The 19,984-nt window shown below is 48.4% G+C and overlaps 2 protein-coding genes across 2 annotated transcripts in view; one reads left to right on the forward strand and one right to left on the reverse strand.

Annotated features, from left to right (window-relative positions):
- Positions 1 to 1,216: 1,216 nt before the first annotated feature.
- Positions 1,217 to 4,801, reverse strand: rps3a (ribosomal protein S3A). The gene is made up of 6 exons (XM_083692930.1): positions 4,697 to 4,801; positions 3,821 to 3,924; positions 3,309 to 3,496; positions 2,404 to 2,612; positions 1,840 to 1,949; positions 1,217 to 1,387 (listed from the first exon to the last, which is right to left on the reverse strand). The coding sequence occupies exons 1-6, from the start codon at positions 4,756 to 4,758 to the stop codon at positions 1,260 to 1,262; spliced, it is 801 nt and encodes a 266-aa protein (XP_083549056.1). The 5' UTR covers positions 4,759 to 4,801; the 3' UTR covers positions 1,217 to 1,259.
- A 2,945-nt stretch (positions 4,802 to 7,746) lies between these two features.
- lrba (LPS-responsive vesicle trafficking, beach and anchor containing) overlaps positions 7,747 to 19,984 on the forward strand; it is a gene marked incomplete at its 3' end in the record, with an annotated part of 96,740 nt that continues 84,502 nt past the window's right edge. Inside the window, exon 1 of the mRNA XM_083692783.1 lies at positions 7,747 to 9,340. Coding sequence (XP_083548909.1) covers positions 9,146 to 9,340 — 195 coding nt within the window. The 5' untranslated portion in view covers positions 7,747 to 9,145. The remainder of the gene's footprint in view (positions 9,341 to 19,984) is intronic.

Consider the following 19,984-nt stretch of genomic DNA (forward strand, 5'->3'; position numbering starts at 1 on the left):
GTAAATCATTCCTGCCGTCGCCGTGGAAACGGCGTCTACTGCTGGATGCTCTCACACCTCATCCAGAATATCTACCAGAATCCATCACTGTCAATAACGTGGTCCAAGACCTGCATCGACCTATTTCACTGAAACCATACCATACCATACCATCAGTGGTGGGGAAGCTATTCTGAAAATATATTTAATTAAACTACCAATTACTTACCAGGGGAAGAAGTTGAACTCCACTAAAGACACCCTTGACAGAAATATAGTTTGTCAAACTAGAACTATACTTCGAAAAAGTAGTTCACAACATAGAAACAACAATCAGCGTCCGGATGACAAACTCAATAGAAATTGAATCGATTTTTGTTTTGTTTTAAAAAGATTTGGATTTCGCTTAACTACCACCAAGCTACTGCAAAATGTAATTCAACTGACAACTGATAGGTAAATGAAGGAGAACTACTCCCCAACACTGCATTCCATTTAGCTTAGCCTGCTATAGTACCACATCAACCAGAGCACCGGGTAGGATATGCCTGTCCTGCAGCCATGACTACATTCCCACTTCCAGACAAGTCTGTCACACACCAGTTATTGAGTGCAGGTCCTGCCCTTGAGAACAGTTCCCTAATTCTGTGTGTTCAGGGCTTCGCCCATCTAATATATGCCATTTAGCTGACGCTTTTATCTAAAGCAACTTCAGTTGCAGTGAGTGCCTACATTTCAGTATATATGGTCCCAGCGGGAATCAAGCCCACAACCTAAGTGCTGTTAGCGCCACGCTCTACCAACTGAGCCAGAGAGGACCATGTAATTCCCCCAATGAACTCACACCATCTCATTTGTTTATACTAGTCTAACATACATTGAACTGGTTCATGAGAGATTCATGGTAACATTAATCTCTTCTGCTGAAAGCTCTATTTGACTAATTTCCACCTAAAAACCAGCCCCAAACTAAACTGCTGATAACATCAGAAGTATGATGATCAGATGCAAAAGCAGGATGCCATTTGATGACGTAATGATGTTACCTATGTGGATATGCTTAGATCATAGAACATACAACACATGACAAGGGCATAAAGTTAATCAGTAATCAAATTAAAGCAGAATTCGTGGCCCGTATTTGGGCACGTCCGGCATAAAAGGTTTCAATCAAACACCAAATAAGGACATCCACCCTGAAACCAGTCGGGGTAACAGAACACAACAGGTCAAGGTCTCCAGTCATTTACATTTTTTATTAAATCTGTCAGAGGGTGGATCTAGACGGTCTCCTGGATGGGGGGCTCGTAGCCATCAGCCCGCTCTACCTTGGCCCCGGTGTCGTCCCCTGAGGGCTTGGCTGCACTGCCGCCACCACCCTCCCCATGAAGCTCCATCAGCTTGCCCACTGTGGGGGGGGGACACAAGGAGTTAGTACAGGAAGCAAGACAAAGCAGTTCCATCAGTTCTTATTTAATAGTAATCGCTGCATATCATTTGGGACAGGAACACTATGTCTGGGCTGAGGGGACCTCGGTTCTGTTCAGGAGGTACAATGGTAGAAAATGAAGATTGAAACATATTGTACAGATATGATAACACTGTCATGTGGAATAGGGGCTCTAGATTTCAATCTGCAGCATTCAGAAAATGTCACTCAGAGCGAACAGTCCTGGGTTGTGTTCTGTAAGCACTGAACAGGAGCGACCATTTTGAAACTGGCAGGGTACTTCCTGAATTTGGTGAATAAGAAAACAAATCGTAGTTTTGCATTGCAAAACGTTTCACTGTGTCGTTCCCCACCACACACGACACTGGCACGTGTGCGAGGAGTCATTTGAACTTCAAAAGGTCACTTACACTCAAACTTGGGCTTCTTGAGCATCTTGACCTTCCTTACGTAGACGTCGTGCAGGGGGTAGATGGACTGACACGCCTTCTCAATGTCCTTGCCGACGCTGTCAGGGATCCTGCAAGACAAGAGGGAGAAGAACAACCCAACGTCAGTGACGGAGCCGTCTAAAACTCACTGAGAGTAACAAACCACCGTGTCCAGTCTGACTCGAGATAAACACCCAAACAGATCAGTAGAAAGAGAAGTCTACATGACTCAAGATGCAGCGCCAACTAAAAACCCAGTCTCTGTTGATCTGGATGAGGAGTGAGGGGGTCAGAGCAGCTAGAGACACACTACTAAAAACCCAACACGTCACAACGTGTCAGGAACGACTGAATACACCCCTTCCAACACAACACCTGCATGATCCAGACTACCATCCAACAGTCTGGGTCATGGCAAGCATAACCCTAACCCTAACCCCTAACCGTAACCCTCCCTAACCCATCCACATCAACACAAACTCCATCATAAAACGCAGCTCCGGGTGCGGGAGTAACCGGAGGCGGGGGGGTGTCAACGCTTACAGTTTGTTGACGACTTCCTTCAGATCGTTGGTCTGGACCTCCCGGGTCATGATCTCCATCATCTTCTTGCGGATCTGGCGGACCTGCTGGTGCTGGGCGTACGAGGTCTTCCGGATCTGGTTGGTGCGCTTCTTGGTGAATCCGACGCAGAACAGGCGCAGAAGGTAACCGTCCGTGGTCTTCACGTCCACGTGGGCCTCGATCATAGTCTGGTGGGGGGGGGGGGGGGGGGCACAGGAGAGGACAGGACAGGTTAGTTCATATGGGGACGACGACACAGGACAGGTTTGTTCATGGGGGTGGGGAGGGACACAGGACAGGTCTGTTCATGGGGGTGGGGACACAGGACAGGTTAGTTCATACATCCCGTTCACACTGAGCCAGGCGATGCTGTTCTGGCTTGGGTTACCCTCACCGTAGTTATGGTAACGGGGCAGAAACAAAAGAACAATGTGAACAGAACATATCTGAGCCAGCACAGTAGCGTCCCCAAGGCGCCAGGGGGTGGCTAGGTCCATGCACGTCAACTCAGACGGCCATGCCCTTACGGGTGGACGGCCAACGGGATTCAGAGCAGCTTTTAGCCAAAATTAGATCTCGGCAAAATGTTTCGGTTCGAGTGTGCCCGCATCTGCTTTTGAGGGGGGTGTTCAACATCTTCCAAGTACAGCTCAAGGATGTTAGATTCACTCTGACCACCGTCCTCTGGACAGGTTCATCCACACAGACATACAGGCCTTATATATGCCATTTAGCTGACATTTTTATCCACAGCGACTTACATTGCAGTAAGTGCATACATTTCAGTATATATGGTCCCAGCGGGAATCAAACCCACAACCTAAGCGTCGTTAGCGCCGTGCTCTACCAACTGAGACACAGAGGACCATGACAACCGTTCTCACCTGCCATTTCTTGACCATGGAGCACATCTTGTCCCGGGTCAGGTCCATGCCGTGGAAGTTGGTCAGGCAGTTCTTGCCCTGCACGTCCTCGCTGATCAGCTTGAACTTGCGGAAGGCCACCTCGTCATTCTGCAGGTCAGCGAGACTCACCTCGAACACACGTCCCTTCAGACCGTCAGAGGCGATTCCTACGGAGCACACACACACACCTCGGTCAGCCAACGTGTTAGGCACGGGCGAGGAGTAAGAAGGGCTAAAGCAGAGCCTGCTGACTATTGGAACGCTTGTGAGTGGGCGTCATTTGAACTCCATTTACCCCGTTTGGTTAAATACAGCAAAACAAATCAATGGGGAGACTACAAAAAAAACTATTAGTTCTCTCTCTAAGCAAACACCACTTCAGTGGCTTCATCAGAATTATTTTATTTGGCCAAGTATATTTGCACATACAGGGAATTGACTTGGTGAGGCATGTATAGTATGCAACATGCAGCATGTGGACGAGGACTTACTGGTTCCCTGAGTCCTGGAGACCAAAGTCTTGCCAATGTAACGGATGTTGAACATGGCCGGTGCTTTGACATCATACCAATCCTTCTTGGAGAAAGGGTCGACACTGAGGAAGGAACAGAAGACAGATCAACACATTGCTGTCACGATCATCGCTACCATAACAGGCCCAGCCATGCGCGTACAAGCCAATTTAGGTTGGTCAAGGCTTTTCACAGGAGAAGATCATGGTTGACTGTTATAGGCTCCAATACACGACTAATCACTAAATAAAATATTAGTTATGACTTCACTGACTACTGCCAGGCTAACTAGCTAGTAGCATAAGGTAGCTCAGTGTTTAATTCCGGCAACCGGGGGATACAGGAGTGTCTCGAATCAGGTATGAGCGTTGTCAACGATGTCATGCAATGAACTAGAAGGCTAGTAAATAATTGTCTTGATGTGTGAGATCCGACTTTCTCTCTTAGGAAGCAATCTAGAAACACTCAGCCTCGCTCGTCCGTAGCATCGGGACACTAACGTGGGTCGGGGACTGCCATCTTGCTAGTTGGCTAGCATCACGTACATGAATACCTGGTGGCAAGCCGAACAGATTTACACGCCAAAGCAGTTCAGATCGGCGAACAGAGTAAGACGATACGCAAACAATACAATTAGTTTGGACTTCAACACGACACTTAACTAACTAAATGCACGAACGCGTGACATCCCAGAATAGTGACCGTGACTCGGCCCGGTAAGCTTACCAGGATAGCAACGGGCTAAGGACATCCAGTCAAAATCTAACTCATCCGTAACATGTTTAAACCCAGAGTCACATCACTGGATGAAGTAGAGTTTATTACGTGATTAAATGTATGAATTGCATTACTTACATCTTCTTTTTGGCACCTTTTTTGCCGCCTTTGGTCAGTCTCTTATTCTTGCCGACTGCCATGTTGGCTACAGGGAGTGAAAGAGGAGGAAACACGAGTTACCGCGAGAAATAAAGAGACTGGGATCAGCTGAGATTTGCCACTTCTCGCGAGGATATCTTTCTGCTGGGGGAAAGGCGCTTTGTCGCCATCTACCGTTCTACCGTGGTAACGCTGGAACAACATCTGAAGAGCAGATAGGAGCTGTTTGCTCCAGTGTATCACGCTAGTTACTGTGTTTCTGTACTACACTGTGCTATTTTGACAGCTCATAACGGAGGCTACTTGTATCATAATAAACAAGTATTAATAATTAATATTACTAATATTACTAATATTAATATTAATACTACTACTAATAATAATAATAATAATGCATTTATTTTGTATAGTGCTTTTCTCAGTACTTAAAGACACTACATTCCATGGAGCACACACCTCAGTCAGTCCGTGTGTTAAACGGGGGTGAGGAATAACAAGAGCAAAGCTGCCTATCGGCACACTAATAAGTGGGCATCATTAGAACCCCATTTCTCATCGTTCATCCCCATTTGGTTAAGCTTGTGATATTAAAGTCCCCTTATTTTCCTGAAGTGCATAAATGCATAAACAAATAAATAACTGCAAAAAAATAAATTAAATATCAGACCATGTGGTCCCCATGGCTGTCACGGTGAAATATGAGCGCCACTTTTTCATTAATCCACAGAATCAAAATCTAATTGAATGCTAAGCTGTTGGCAGGGAAATGAGCTACCAATGATCCATCGCTTAAAAAACTGCAACAGAAATATCCACTCGCACACAGTTTTGATGAAAGACTATCCATCTGATTAATGTGAAACAAACAAATACTGATGTGAACTCTAGTACAGCATTCACAATATCCACGTCTGATGAAGCCTGAATTTAATACGACTACAATACATCGAGATAGCGAAGTGGACCACAGTCATCCAACAGGTTAATCTTCAATTCAGTAAAACAGGAAGAACCTGAAACAGAGGCCGTTAACATTCCATGCAGGTGTGTCCTGGTGTCTCCACCCAAATTAGGATATTGTTACAACTGTGTCACCACAACTGTCACGGGGTGCCGGCGCGTCTCGTCGACTGTTGACAAAATAAACAACGACACAAATGCAAGACGTAGACGCCCGCCCTTCCTCTCTATGTGACTTCACATGCAATACATTCTAATCAATGAGGACACACGTACAGTGATGGCTGAGACGTCTTGAGTCGTGTGTGCATGAGTGAGTTCATTGGGGGAAGTACGTGGTCCTCTGTGGTTCAGTTGGTAGAGCATGGCGCTAACAACGCTTGGGTTGTGGGTTTGATTCCTGTTGGGACCATCTATACTGAAATGTATGCGCTCACTGCAATGCAAGTCGCTTTGGATAAAAGCGTCAGTCTAAATGGCAGATATAGTATAGAAACACGGAGATGCACACAGAAGCCGTAACTCCGTGATGGTCGCAGCAGGGGCAACAACACTCCGTTCATGTCCACGGGGATTAAACTATAACTGTATGTTCTGTGACTGCCCGCCTGTATTTGTTATTTTCTTTTTTAGATATATTCTTGACATGTTAAGCGCTTTGAGTCCATGAGAAAGCGCTATAAAAATGTAAAGTATTATTATTATTACTAAACCCTCCCTGTCACACAGCGGGCTACAAGCACCCAAGGTGGTCATCAAACGTGTCTCTCTCGCTGTTCTGACCCCCTCACCCCTCATCCAAATCAACAGAGATGCAGCATGGCCGCTCCTGGCCTTCTTATGCCTGTCACCATGGAGCTAACAAATCTGTTTCATATATATATCTAAAGAGAGAGGCATCATCACAAGTATGAATTTAGTCTTTGGAGATTTGCAATTCCCACTTGTCACCATGCTGTAACAGACTTCACTCAGCTTAGCCGTCTGATCAAATAAGCCCCTCGGGGGGTTCAATCTGAGCTTCACTTAGATCAAATATGGGAGGAAACAGCCCAGGACGAGAGCTCATCAGCGTTTTTTTTTATGATTTATGTGGTTTCAACTGCTTTACGACGAAATAATGTTCCCTAAAATAATTTCCCTCAGGTGTCAAATTAAAGAAGTGGCAACTGGAGGAGAGGTGGACAAAAAAAACAAATACATAGAGTGTACTTAATAAACGACAGTAAATACATAAATGTGTGTGTGTGTGCGCGCGTGTGCGTCTGTGTGTGTGTGTGTGTGTGTGTGTGTGTCTGTCACCAAGGTTGCAGTCCCACTTGTATAGCCAATTTAGGAGATTCAAGGTACACCACCAACCTCTACTACTAACTAGGAAATTGTGCACTGTTGTCATGTCCCGATGCAGCCAAGCTGTGTTGATTCAGAATGAATTAGACGGACCTATAGCTGCTGCATCGCAGTTTACACCTCTCAAGAATATCACTGCATAATGTGGTCTGCATAATGTGGTCACTTTGAATTTTGACAAAGCAAAGTAACATGGAACAATTTCACCAACAATTCATAAACCAACTATTCCAATGGGCTGTAGTATATCCCTGTAGTAACAACACTGTAATCATAGTTTCCACGTTCATGCTTTGCTTAGCTGCAGTAAGCAAGGCAAAACAATGCAGGCACTCAGACTCCCAGTTCATTTCTGCAGAGACAGGAGAGTTGACTTTCTCTGGTGGAGCAGCCTTGCCTTGGGGACTGGTTGTGAGGTCAACAGAATCCCGTGGCGACGCTGACTCCTCCTTGGCAACCAACAGCACCGGGAGGCATCCGACTGAGCAACCATGAAGTCACCCCCCCGTCAGACGCAACAGAGGACACGCACTGTTTAAATAACCTTTCAAATAAGGTCAAAAACACAAATTAGGCTACAAAGCATGTGATTCACATGATCCGAGGTATCATGTATATTCAGGACACCAAATGCATATCTTTAAATGGAATTAAAGACCTCGGATAATATATTTATTCAGTTATCCAGTTATATACACGTCTTACACAACATGGGTCACTGGCTCCAAGAGGCAAGCGAAGCAAAGCTGTCACGTCGTTTCAATGTCTGGAGTTCTCTTGCCCTGCCTCAGGATGCATACATCTGCCCATGTTCCACTGGGTGCAAGAAGAAACATCGCAGTTTACACCTCTCAAGAATATCACACATTTACGACAACAGTAGCCTGCATTATGTGTTGACTTTGAATTTTGACATAGCAAAGTACCATGGAACAATTTCACCAACAATTCATAAACCAACTACTGTAATGGGTAGAAAGCATAGAACACAGGACACGGGCATCAGCAAAGCGAAATGAGATAAAGCTCTTTTTTTTTTTAATGATTTTCTATTCCATTTCTGATACGCAGCCGTGTGCAGTACACACGAGTGCACAGAAAGTCCAAAGCAAGTACCTAACGCTCTCTTCCTCTAGATGTCTCTGTGTTATACAAGGCTGCAACGTGAGGCGAAATGTTCCCCCGGCCGGTGTTCCTCTGTTCCTGAATATTAGTGTCGCTCTGCTCGTATTCGGCACTAATCGCCTCGTCTCAAGTCACCAGGCGACATCTGCACCTGGGCCACACCTGAGCCACCCCGGTGAAGCCAGCAGCCGCCTCCTGCGCATGCTCCGTTCGCTCGAGGGATCACACTGTCATGGCGGGGACGGGCTGTAGCAGGGGGTAAATCAGGAAGAGAATGCGCTGGAAGTGGGTTAACACTGACAACTGAGCAAGTCCGGGGGCTTTTCGAGAGCAGCACCGAGTGGACCGCTGTCCGTTGTCGAGCACCGTCGGAGCGGCAGTCGGACTTGAGCCACGTTTCGGAGTTGTGCTAACGCCAGCGCCGCTACCTGTCAAACGAGCGACAATAGCAAGTTGGACCGCCGTACTCTCTCGCCTTGCCTGAGGGAAGACATGAAAGTCGCAGTTCATTCGCGTCCGTTTTGACAGAGGCGAAGGAGGGCAAGGTCTACGCGACTTGCCTGTGTGATTGTTCTTGACAATTAGTCGGTTCGAGAGAAGGCTTTTTTCGGTGGTGTTATCTCATTCGCCTTCCTCACTATCAAGTTTCCGAGCGGGGGAGCGGAGTTGGACGTGGAAACGCAGTGACAACTCCAATGTCGCGGTGTCGCCGACCAGCCATTCAGCTCTCCTGCGTTTGCACCTTCCGCGAACTACAACGCCTCTGTCGTTAACTCCGGAGGTTTATTTTCTCAACTGTTTTTTTTGCATGGGGAGGGAGATATTTTCGGTTTGTACTGTGAGGTTGTCATAACTCCGTAGCAGGAAGAGGGGAAATACACACATTCATTTCCAACGACTTTCATTGTAGCCGACTACCGCCTTTCGGGTGAACAGGTGCCTTACCTGTGGACGCCGCCGCCACCGCCACCAGCACCTGTCCTTCACTTAGCAATGGCTAGCGAGGGGACACCGGGACACCGGCCCGGTGATGGAGGAGGAGGAGGCAAGGACGAGAAGGCGACCGCCGTGTCGCTCAACCCCGGCGTTCCTATCAGGGGGATACGGATGAAATTCGCCGTCCTCGCCGGTCTGGTGGAAGTTGGGGAAGTTTCGAACCGAGACATTGTGGAGACAGTCTTCAACCTGGTAAGCTGATTATCGTCTGTCTCCTCAGAATAGGCCCCGTCGGCACGGTCAGGTTACCGACGTAGCCTCTCTGTCCACACAGGCTGCACCTGGAACCTAGACAAGTGACTTTCCACATATTTTAAATACTTTTAGCCTACTGTTGATACTACGCTGTTTATTTAGCTTGAAGAGTATAAATGTAGTTAGTCTCTACGAGTGTGAGAGACATTTGTCGCCCACATTGGGAATGCGCACTGGGGCGTTGAGCGCTTGCTTGGGGAAGTTGGATTATGATGGAAATGCTATGTTGGGTTTCTGAATCAGTGCTTCAGCCCATTGGGAATGCTTTGACACCAACCGCCGGAGGGGGTTCAACAGGAAGGCATGCACATCGCCTCATCCTGCAGGAAAAGGATGTTGAGAAGTAGCCCGCCAGAGTTTGCCTCTGTGACTTCTGGTGGAGCCGTACAAACCTGTGTGGTGTCTGTGTGAGGCAGTCGTTGATGTGGGATGGAAGAAGAGGGTGATATCACACTCTGATAGGTGTTGTTAGGGGGTGGCACAGGGGCCAGGCCACGAAAGAGGCGTTTGTTGTGAAGCCAATTAAAGCTCAGACAAATACAGGTCACACACGCTGTGGATGTCTTTTGTACCTCGGTGTCCCTCGAGCCACGACCACAAGGTCGAGGAAGAGACGAGTGTGTGTGTGTGTGTGTCTCTCTCTCTCTTTCTCTCTCTCTCTCTCCACGTACCTCGTTGATTGGCTGTTGGCTGCAGGGAAGAGCAAGGGCATTGAGGTGCCAGACTGGCCTCTGAATGAATGAATGAAACTAATAAGGAAGTAAAAGGGTAGCGCGCTGAACCGGAGAGTGCAGTAGCAGACAGGGCTAGGTGGAAGAGGAGGAGAGAGAGAGAGAGAGAGAGAGAGGAGGGGGAGGAGGGGGAGCAAATACGGGGAAGAGGGGGAGGAAACCTGCAAAACTGCTTTGTCACTGTGGCAACACAATATACAGAGAGACAGAGAGAGAGAGAGAGAGAGAGAGAGAGAGAGGGAGAGAGACTGACTATGCTGAGGTGAAGGTTTGTCCCCCCAGGTGCCACTGTGGGCTCCATGACACCATGCTGAGGGGGAGGGGAGGGGAGGGGGGGGGGCGGCCCGGCCCGGCCCCCCCGCCACCTCAATCAAGCGAAGAAGACCCCTGCAGTGCCCGCCACGTTCCCCCCCTCCCCTCTGCCAGCCGGCGTGAAGAAAGTAGAAAAAGGCCACCAGCATTTTGATGCCTTTTCAAATGTCAAAGACAGAAACAGGCTCGAACATTTATTTATATATATATATATATATATATATATATATATATGATTCATATATATATATGTATGTGTTGGGGGAAATTGTTAGAGAATGTTTGTTTATTTTATTATCTGTCATGACTTTCATGTTGAGGGATATCAGTGACGTCCTTGTTTGTGGCACAGGGCCGATGTTTTAGCGAGAGCTTGTTTTCAGCTCTGTGTCTCCCGACCTGCCACAGTCGGAAATGATCCCCGCGGCAACAGCAAGTCCATTAAGTGCAAATTCATTATCATCAATTTTGTCCCAATGAGGCTGTGGAATAATTGCGGGAACACAGAAAATGAGCAGTGGAGACAGGCAGTCTGGTCTCCTGTGTGTGTGTGTCTGTCAGCGGAGGGAGAAGTCAGTAGTCTGAGTCCCGGGGCTTCACATGTGTCCTCTCACGTCCTCTCCTCCTCCAACCCCGCTGGTTGGTTTAGCTGTAGCATGGCCAATGTCATTTCAGGATTGTTAGCGATGGAGGCTCTTTGCATTTCATGCCCTGTGCTCTCTCTGTGTGTGCTCAACATGACCCCCCCCCCTCCTCCTCCCCCCCCTCCCCCCTCCCCCCACCTCTCTCCCAGTTGGGTGTTAATCTGATTTGTCATCGAGGCCTGAACCTCCTCTCCAGAAGTGGCTAATTTGCAGTCTCTCTGCGGAGGTGACTCACACACACCCAGTGTTTGGTCAAAGGCAACATGAATGTCTTTCTCAAACTGATCCTCTCTCTGTCAGATGGATGGCCAGACTCAGTACAGGACCGTTAGTGGGATGAGTGGACTGGATAGTAGGATAGAAGTCACCGGTCCGTCTACAGCAAACCATCCAGCCAAGGAGGCCTGTGTTTGTTTAGGCTGGACACTTGGGGTGCACCTGAAATAGCGCCCTGTTCCCCGATGCAGCGCACTACTTTTGACCAAAAGCACACGTTATAGGGAAATGGGGTGTAATTTCAGATGCCGAAGCTCTCAATTCTCAATTCCCCACCTGAAAGAAGCGCAGGCCTCCTGACCCGCTGAGTAATCGACCCATGCGGTTGGTCTATTGGTTGGTCAGGCCGAGCCTGTCTTGGTTTAATGGCTCTCTGTCCAGCGGAGTGGAGAATGGTCCGCCGCCTCTCTGTAAACCATTCACTCATGTATAACTCTGCTGTGGTCTCATTCTGCTAGAGCTGACATCGGAGATGGGAGGGAGGGAGGGAGGGAGGGGGGGAGGGAGGGAGGGAGGGAGAGGGGGGCGGCTCTGTGGAATGCAACCTGGGTTTTACCCTCCGAGGTCAGGTCGGCGGGCGGCCCTGGAGCGGTTGCTGTGGAAACCGGCCCACAGGTTCCCTCTGAGGTCCTCTCTCTGTCTCTCTCTCTCTCTCTTTCTCTCTCCGCTGTCGTCTCCAGATCGCCAAGGCTAGTCAAGGTTGGTCGAGAGTCACGGCTTAGTTTGGGAGGGCCGGTAGAGATGAATATGAGGTGATTCTTCATTTTCATTCATTTTCAGTTTCTCAGAGAGGGAGAGAGGGAGAGAGAGGGAGAGAGAGGGGTTGAGAGAGGGGTTGAGAGAGGGAGGGAGAGGGGTAGAGGGAGACAGAGAGAGAGAGACAGAGAGAGAGATGGCCTTAGCGTTGTTTCAGATCGTGCTTTCATCCACAATTCAAATATTTCTCTACTTTCTTACGTGTTCCACTAGGTCGGTAGTAGCCTCCGTGAATCCAATTATTGCTTTCAATCTTTCTAGATAAACAGCACCGACTGTCTCAGGCCTCATGAATATTTCATGCTATTCTCCTGTATCCGGTTTCCTCCGTAGAAGCGAGGGACAGCTGCATGTAATCCACACCATGTTTCTTTACCTGCGTTTTCCTACATTTCAGGGTCTCCTAATTGACTCCGGCATGGCAGAAGTATTCATTTTTATTTCAAGATACCCCCCCCCCCCCCCCCCGTCTTCTTTCCACTGGCTCTCCTTCCCTCCTGTACAAACGGCGTGTCTTTGAACCGGTGGTGTCGCCTGCTTTGTCTCTGCTGTTGTGCCGATATTGATGACGGAAGTCCTCCTGTGAGACAGCCTGTCAGCAGAGAAATTAGGTGCTCTCCAAACTGGAGCATCTCTGCCTGCGGCACTTGAAATAGCTCTCGCACGCACACCGCACGCACGCACGCACGCACTCACACACACCACACATGGAAGTGTTCGTATGCACATGCACACACACACACACACACACACACACACACACACACACACGTATCTATATATCCCTTCCGTCATCCACAACTCCACCTGAGAGGCACAGGGTAAAAAGAAAAGTCTCTCTCACTTGTCTCTCCCCAGGCACGCTCCCTCCCTCCCTCCCTCCCTCCCTCCCTCTCTGTCCTCCGGTAACAAAGAACCCTTTAATCTGACACATGAATGAAATCCTATCAGCTTCTCTCTATTATCTCACCCATGAGCCCTGTTCCACCTCTCTCGGCCTCTCTGTCTCTCAGCCTCTCTGTCTCTCAGCCTCTCTGTCTCTCTCTGTCTCTCAGCCTCTCTGTCTCTCTGTCTCTCTGTCTCTCACCCTCTCTGTCTCTCAGCCTCTCTGTCTCTCTCTGTCTCTCAGCCTCTCTGTCTCTCAGCCTCTCTGTCTCTCTGTCTCTCAGCCTCTCTGTCTCTCTGTCTCTCTCTGTCTCTCAGCCTCTCTGTCTCTCAGCCTCTCTGTCTCTCTGTCTCTCTGTCTCTCTCTGTCTCTCACCCTCTCTGTCTCTCACCCTCTCTGTCTCTCAGCCTCTCTGTCTCTCAGCCTCTCTGTCTCTCAGCCTCTCTGTCTCTCTGTCTCTCAGCCTCTCAGCCTCTCTGTCTCTCTGTCTCTCTGTCTCTCTGTCTCTCTCTGTCTCTCTGTCTCTCAGCCTCTCTGTCTCTCAGCCTCTCTGTCTCTCTCTGTCTCTCTCTGTCTCTCTGTCTCTCTGTCTCTCTGTCTCTCACCCTCTCTGTCTCTCAGCCTCTCTGTCTCTCTCTGTCTCTCAGCCTCTCTGTCTCTCAGCCTCTCTGTCTCTCTGTCTCTCAGCCTCTCTGTCTCTCTGTCTCTCTCTGTCTCTCAGCCTCTCTGTCTCTCAGCCTCTCTGTCTCTCTGTCTCTCTGTCTCTCTCTGTCTCTCACCCTCTCTGTCTCTCACCCTCTCTGTCTCTCAGCCTCTCTGTCTCTCAGCCTCTCTGTCTCTCAGCCTCTCTGTCTCTCTGTCTCTCAGCCTCTCAGCCTCTCTGTCTCTCTGTCTCTCTGTCTCTCTGTCTCTCTCTGTCTCTCTGTCTCTCAGCCTCTCTGTCTCTCAGCCTCTCTGTCTCTCTCTGTCTCTCTCTGTCTCTCTGTCTCTCAGCCTCTCTGTCTCTCAGCCTCTCTGTCTCTCTCTGTCTCTCTCTGTCTCTTAGTCCACTGCCAAAGAGGTCTCAGGCTCTCTGTGTGTGTGTGTGAGGACTACACCGAAAAAATGGCACAAATATTATATCTGAAAGCTGCATGAACCTCCCCCCCTCCCCCCCCCCCCCCCCCCCCCCCACACACACTCGCTCGCCTCCCCCCCCCGAGGAAAATTGGACTGTCAAAAACTTTTTGTGATGTGAATGTAAAAGGCTCGACCCTGCTAATGCTGCAGTGGTACTGAAAAGAGGGGGTTGGGTGGGGGGGGGGGGGGGGGTTGCCTTAGGTAGGATCCTGAATATCGGGTTTAAATAGCGATTTAAATAGGTGTCCATTTTCTGCTTACCTGTATGGTGAGCCTGCCTTTATTTATCCAGCAGCAGATCAGAGAATGCACCCACAGTGCTTCAGCCTCTGCTGACACACACACACACACACACACAGAGACTGCCCCAAGGAGGATTCAGTATCTCTCTGTCTCCCTCTCTCTGTCTCTCTCTCTCTGTCTCTCTCCCTCTCTGTCTCTCCCTCTCTGTCTCTCTCTCTCTCTCTCTCTCTGTCTCTCTCTCTGTCTCTCTCTCTCTGTCTCTGTCTCTCTCTCTGTCTCTCTCTCTGTCTCTCTTTCTGTCTCTCTCTCTCTGTTTCTCTCCCTCTGTCTCTCTCTGTCTCTCTCTCTCTCTCTCTCTCTGTCTCTCTCTCTCTCTCTGTCTCTCTCTCTCTCTCTCTCTCTCTCTCTCTCTCTCTCTCTCTCTCTGTCTCTCTCTCTCTCTGTCTCTCTCTCTGTCTCTCTCTCTCTCTGTCTCTCTCTCTCTGTCTCTCTCCCTCTCTGTCTCTCCCTCTCTGTCTCTCCCTCTCTGTCTCTCTCTCTCTCTCTCTCTCTGTCTCTCTCTCTGTCTCCCTCTCTGTCTCTCTCTCTCTGTCTCTCTCTCTGTCTCCCTCTCTGTCTCTCTCTCTCTGTCTCTCTCTCTCTGTCTCTCTCTCTGTCTCCCTCTCTGTCTCTCTCTCTCTCTGTCTCTCTCTCTGTTGAAAGGGCCGTGTGTGAGCTAATAGATGGTCTGACAAGGCTCTGAAGTCATGCATAAAAACTCAACACAGAACAGAAGCAGCGGCTCTGAGAATGATGGAGCTACAACTGAGCTCGGAGCTCGAAATAGAAATGTGTTGCTTTGTGAGGCTCGCTTTGCTGCCAACCTCGGGATGACGCGTTACGCAAGCGTTAAACATAGTCCTCCGACTGTCCCTTACTTTTCCACAACAGTCGCCGTGGTCACCGTCACATTGTCCCCGTGGTTGCAGGCGATGGTTTCCAAGTGCTCCGTTTTGAAATGTCGTAGGCTACTGTTTTACATGTTGGCCATGTTTGTTTTTACTCTTCACATAAATATCAGGCTTACAACAAGGAGAAAAGCGCCAACATGGCCTCTCATATTGTAAGTGGCCTTTCTCAGTGCAGACTCAGTTTAACTGAGGTCGTACACTACCGAAGGTGGGAACCTATAGCCTGTAGAAGACCATGTTGAACTGCCATCCATGAGTCTTTTTTATTTTTTTTAAATCTGTTTTTAGGGCATTTCTGCTTTATTGGGATAGAGACAGTAGAGGTTGACAGGGAGGATGGGGGAGAGAGAGAGAGAGGAGGGATGACGTGCAAGACGTGTCGAGGGTCGGAATCGAACCAGGAACCTTGCGGTTACGTGGTCAGCGCATTAGCGTGCTACGGCGCTAAGCGCCCCCATCGATGAGTCTCATGGTGGCTCAGTGGTTCCCTCCAGACCAGTGTTGGGGGGTAACACACCACAGCAATAATGTCACTTTTCGCATGAACAAGTAATTAACGTTAGTGTTCCAGTTTGAGTATCACAGTTTCTGTTCTGACTACAAAACACGACATTATTCTCCTCCTTACAGTTATTGATCCAAGTACGTACTTGTTGTTGTTGTTGTTGTTATTATTATTATTATTGTCTCCGTCCCCCGCCCCAGATTGTAATAGTTTTCTTCCTCTCACCTAGTTCCTGTTGGCGCCCCTGCGTAATGTTGACATTGTTTCTGCAGCCTGAGGACACGGCACAACGTTTTAGGTTGGAAAGCAAAAGTGATAGAACAAGTTGTGTCACAAATGACTGTTCCCCGGGAGTCATAGGTAAGGTAACGTGTTCTTGTTCCCCGAGAGTAATAGGTAAGGTAACGTGTTCTTGTTCCCCTAGAGTCATAGGTAGGGGAACGTGTTCTTGTTGAAAGAACAGACAAGTAATCGAAGAAACCACCCCAACCGCTCTCTAGACCATTTTCACATTGATGGCATCAAAATGGTGGAGAGAGCAGTTGGGGTCGTCCCTTCTGCCTGCTAGACCCCTACAGCCTTTGTGTTCCAGTTGACCCTGACGTATTTAGAGACAACAGGACTCAGCCAGTCATGACATCTAGGCCTCGTTCTCAGCTCATTGTTTGTTCCATAAATACAGCGAGCCGGGATCACAGCACAGGCCTTTCTCAGGGACGCACAACCGGCATCACGGAACGCTGCTCACACTAAAGGAAACGGAAAACAGTAGCCTAGCAGCTCTGGTGGGGAAGATGCGCGCGCGCACACACACACACGCAGGCACGCACACACGCACGCACGCACACACACACACACACACACACACACAGGCTCAACAGCCATCCCATCAGATCACACACTATTATGGAAGCGTGACTGGTGTGATATCTTATTATTTGTGGTAACCTTGACGGTATCATTGATTTTACTAGATAGCTGTTGTTACTTACAACTTTCATTTCCCACTTTGGTTTCTCAGCCTCTGGTCTTTGGTTGAGATTATCTCTGGTCTGTCATCTGGTAATCTCTGTTATCTCTGGTCTGTCATCTGGTTTGTCTGTTATCTCTGGTTATAGAAGGGATGCCGTCTCAGTCAAGCTTTTGCTTTTTGGACAGTGTCTCCATCCTTGGCAATCACACTGATGAGATCACACTTCAGCGGGCATTGGGCAAGGAGACGTGTGTGGCTGTGTGTGTGTGTGGCTGTGTGTGTGTGTGTGGCTGTGTGTGTGTATATGTGTACATGCATATGTTTGTTCATGCATGTGTGTGTGTGGCTGTGTGTGTATGTGTGTACATGCACATGTTTGTTCATGCGTGTGTGTGTGTGTGTGTGTGGCTGTGTGTGTGTATGTGTGTACATGCATATGTTTGTTCATGCGTGCGTGTGTGTGTGTGTGTGTGTGTGTGTGTGTGTGTGTGTGTGTGCGTCTGCTGGTGACCTGTAAATCATCTTGATTTACAGGTCACCAGCAGACGCACGCACACACACACACACACACACGCATGAACAAACATATGCATGTACACACATACACACACCATGGTTTGGACCTCAAACTGTGACCTGTGTGTCATGCTACAGATGAGCGTTTTCAGACCTGTCACATTTCAGTCATAGAGCGTTGAACAGCTGCATGTCTGACCGCTCCTGTTCTCCTGTTCTCCCATTCTCCCGTTCTGCCGTTCTGCTGTTCTCCCGTTCTCCCGTTCTCCCGTTCTCCCGTTCTGCTGTTCTCCCGTTCTCCTGTTCTCCCGTTCTCCCGTTCTCCCGTTCTCCCGTTCTGCTGTTCTCCCGTTCTCCCGTTCTCCCGTTCTCCCGTTCTCCCGTTCTCCCGTTCTCCCGTTCTCCCGTTCTCCCGTTCTGCTGTTCTCCCGTTCTCCCGTTCTCCTGTTCTCCCGTTCTCCCGTTCTCCCGTTCTCCTGTTCTCCCGTTCTCCTGTTCAGAGTCGGCAGGAAAGACCTGTTGTCGGCCCTTTGTTCTGGGACTTTGGCCTCATCAAAGGGCCCTGGGATGACACTGTATGAGCTGACAGAGGTCATAGGAGGAGAGGAAGGACACACACACACACACACACACACACACACACACGCACATGCGCGCGCACACGCACACACACACGTACACACACAATGTCCATTTTCTTGTGAGGGTCCATCCCACACACCCACAAACACATGCACACACACACGTACACACACACGTACACACACACACACACACAAACATCTCCCCAACACACACACACCACACCATACCACACACACACATCTCCCCCACATACTCACGCACACACACACACACACACACACACGCACACACACACACACACACAGTGAGAAAACAAAGCAGTGTACAGCTGAATGAGAACATCAGTATGAAACCCCGGACTGTCACCCTCTCCTCTCAGTAGGGGAGGTTATTATTTTTGTTTGTTTCCCCAAAACTCTGTTGAACACCTGCTCCATATTCATATCCAGATATGTCTGCAGAAAGAGAGGTGTGTTAGCTACCATATGATACCTTGAGTTTGAACTGATCTCTTTTGGTTGTTGAGCCACAGCAAGTGGAGTGGATTTACATCACAAAACACGGTAAACATAAGTCTGCCTTTGAAACTCTTCATTTAATGTGATTTAAATCAGCGGCATTTGTGGTTTTCAGTGTCCTTTTCTTTGTTACGCGAACGGAAAATAGCCTCCGCTTTTGGCAGCAAAAAAAAAGATTTTGAAAAGCTGAAACACAACTAATCCTGTGTTACGTTCAGACACACACAGAGACACCCAGTCTGCTACTAGCTTGCTTCAGAGATGGCCTCTGCAAAATTAAAACCTTCTGTCTTATCTGCTGCCGGTGTGGGAAGCATCTGACACCATTTGTGTCAGTGTACTCTTGAACGATAAATCCCTTGCTGTCCTGATAGAAGCGTGCAACATTTCTGTAATCCTTCTCTATGGAAGTCACTTGCGTTCACATATTCTGGCTTTGCTTCCCCCCACTGTACTCAACAACAATGAAGTCTCCACTTACTGGGGCACGAGATGAGGATGTTGATGTGGTGCTTGGTGAGGATGTTGATGCTGTGGTTTGTAACTACTACTGTTTATTTTCCCATTGTTTGGCTGTCCCTGGGGAAGAACCCTTTTGGAACCCTTTTAAATTCCATGAAGAACCCTTTGGGGTTCCATGTAGAACCCTCTGTGAAATCTAAGTGTTATTAGTTGACTGGGGTCTGTACCTGAACATTAATGAGGTTTGATGTTTTTATAAACTCGTTTTAAAGACCTTTTCTGGTCGATGTTTTCTTAGATGCTTTTCCATAGGTTTGACCAGAAGTCAATCCCTATTCTTACAATGAAACATGGTTGAGAAATGTATTTCTGACTTCATTTCCCAAAAATATAGACTCTTAGCTTTCATTTGACACCCAATTTGATATGCTCTGGTGAGTTTCACATTTTGGTCCTCATGTGTCCTTTTACACGGAACTATCCGTCGCCATTGTGCTTATCGCGGCTGCTTTTAGAAATTGATATCCGGGCTGCATTAGGCAGTTTCTCCCTGCTAGGTGTAAAAGCAAACTGCCAAGTTAACAAATCCCGAGTAGAGCTGCTTCGGTTGTTGCCCCCCCCCTCCCCCCAGTTTCCTCCAGCTATTCGCTGACTCCTCTACAGGCAGATTAAATCTATGTTGTTTATTACAGAGGTTCCAGATTCCCTCCAAGAAAACACACTTTCCAATCACTGGCTGAAGGCGGACGACTGAATAGGATAAGATGGGACGGCTTTTGAGCGTGTGTGTGTGTGTGTGTGTGTGTGTGTGTGTGTGTGTGTGTGTGTGTGTGTGTGTCTGTGTGTGTCTGTGTGTCTGTGTCTGTGTCTGTGTCTGTGTCTGTGTCTGTGTCTGTGTCTGTCTGTCTGTCTGTCTGTCTGTCTGTCTGTCTGTCTGTCTGTCTGTCTGTCTGTCTGTCTTTCTTTCTTTCATACATATAGCCGAACAGAGGCACGCAGTTCATGTTCTGACTGGATTAGAGTACATTTCTTTTGCTTTGTCTTATGGACTTCACTAGATCGATATCATGAGCAAGAGAGAGAGAGAGAGAGAGCTCTGATACAG

This window comes from Argentina silus, assembly GCF_951799395.1.
Source record: "Argentina silus genome assembly, chromosome: 21".
In the NCBI taxonomy this organism is placed as follows: Eukaryota; Metazoa; Chordata; class Actinopteri; order Argentiniformes; family Argentinidae; genus Argentina; species Argentina silus.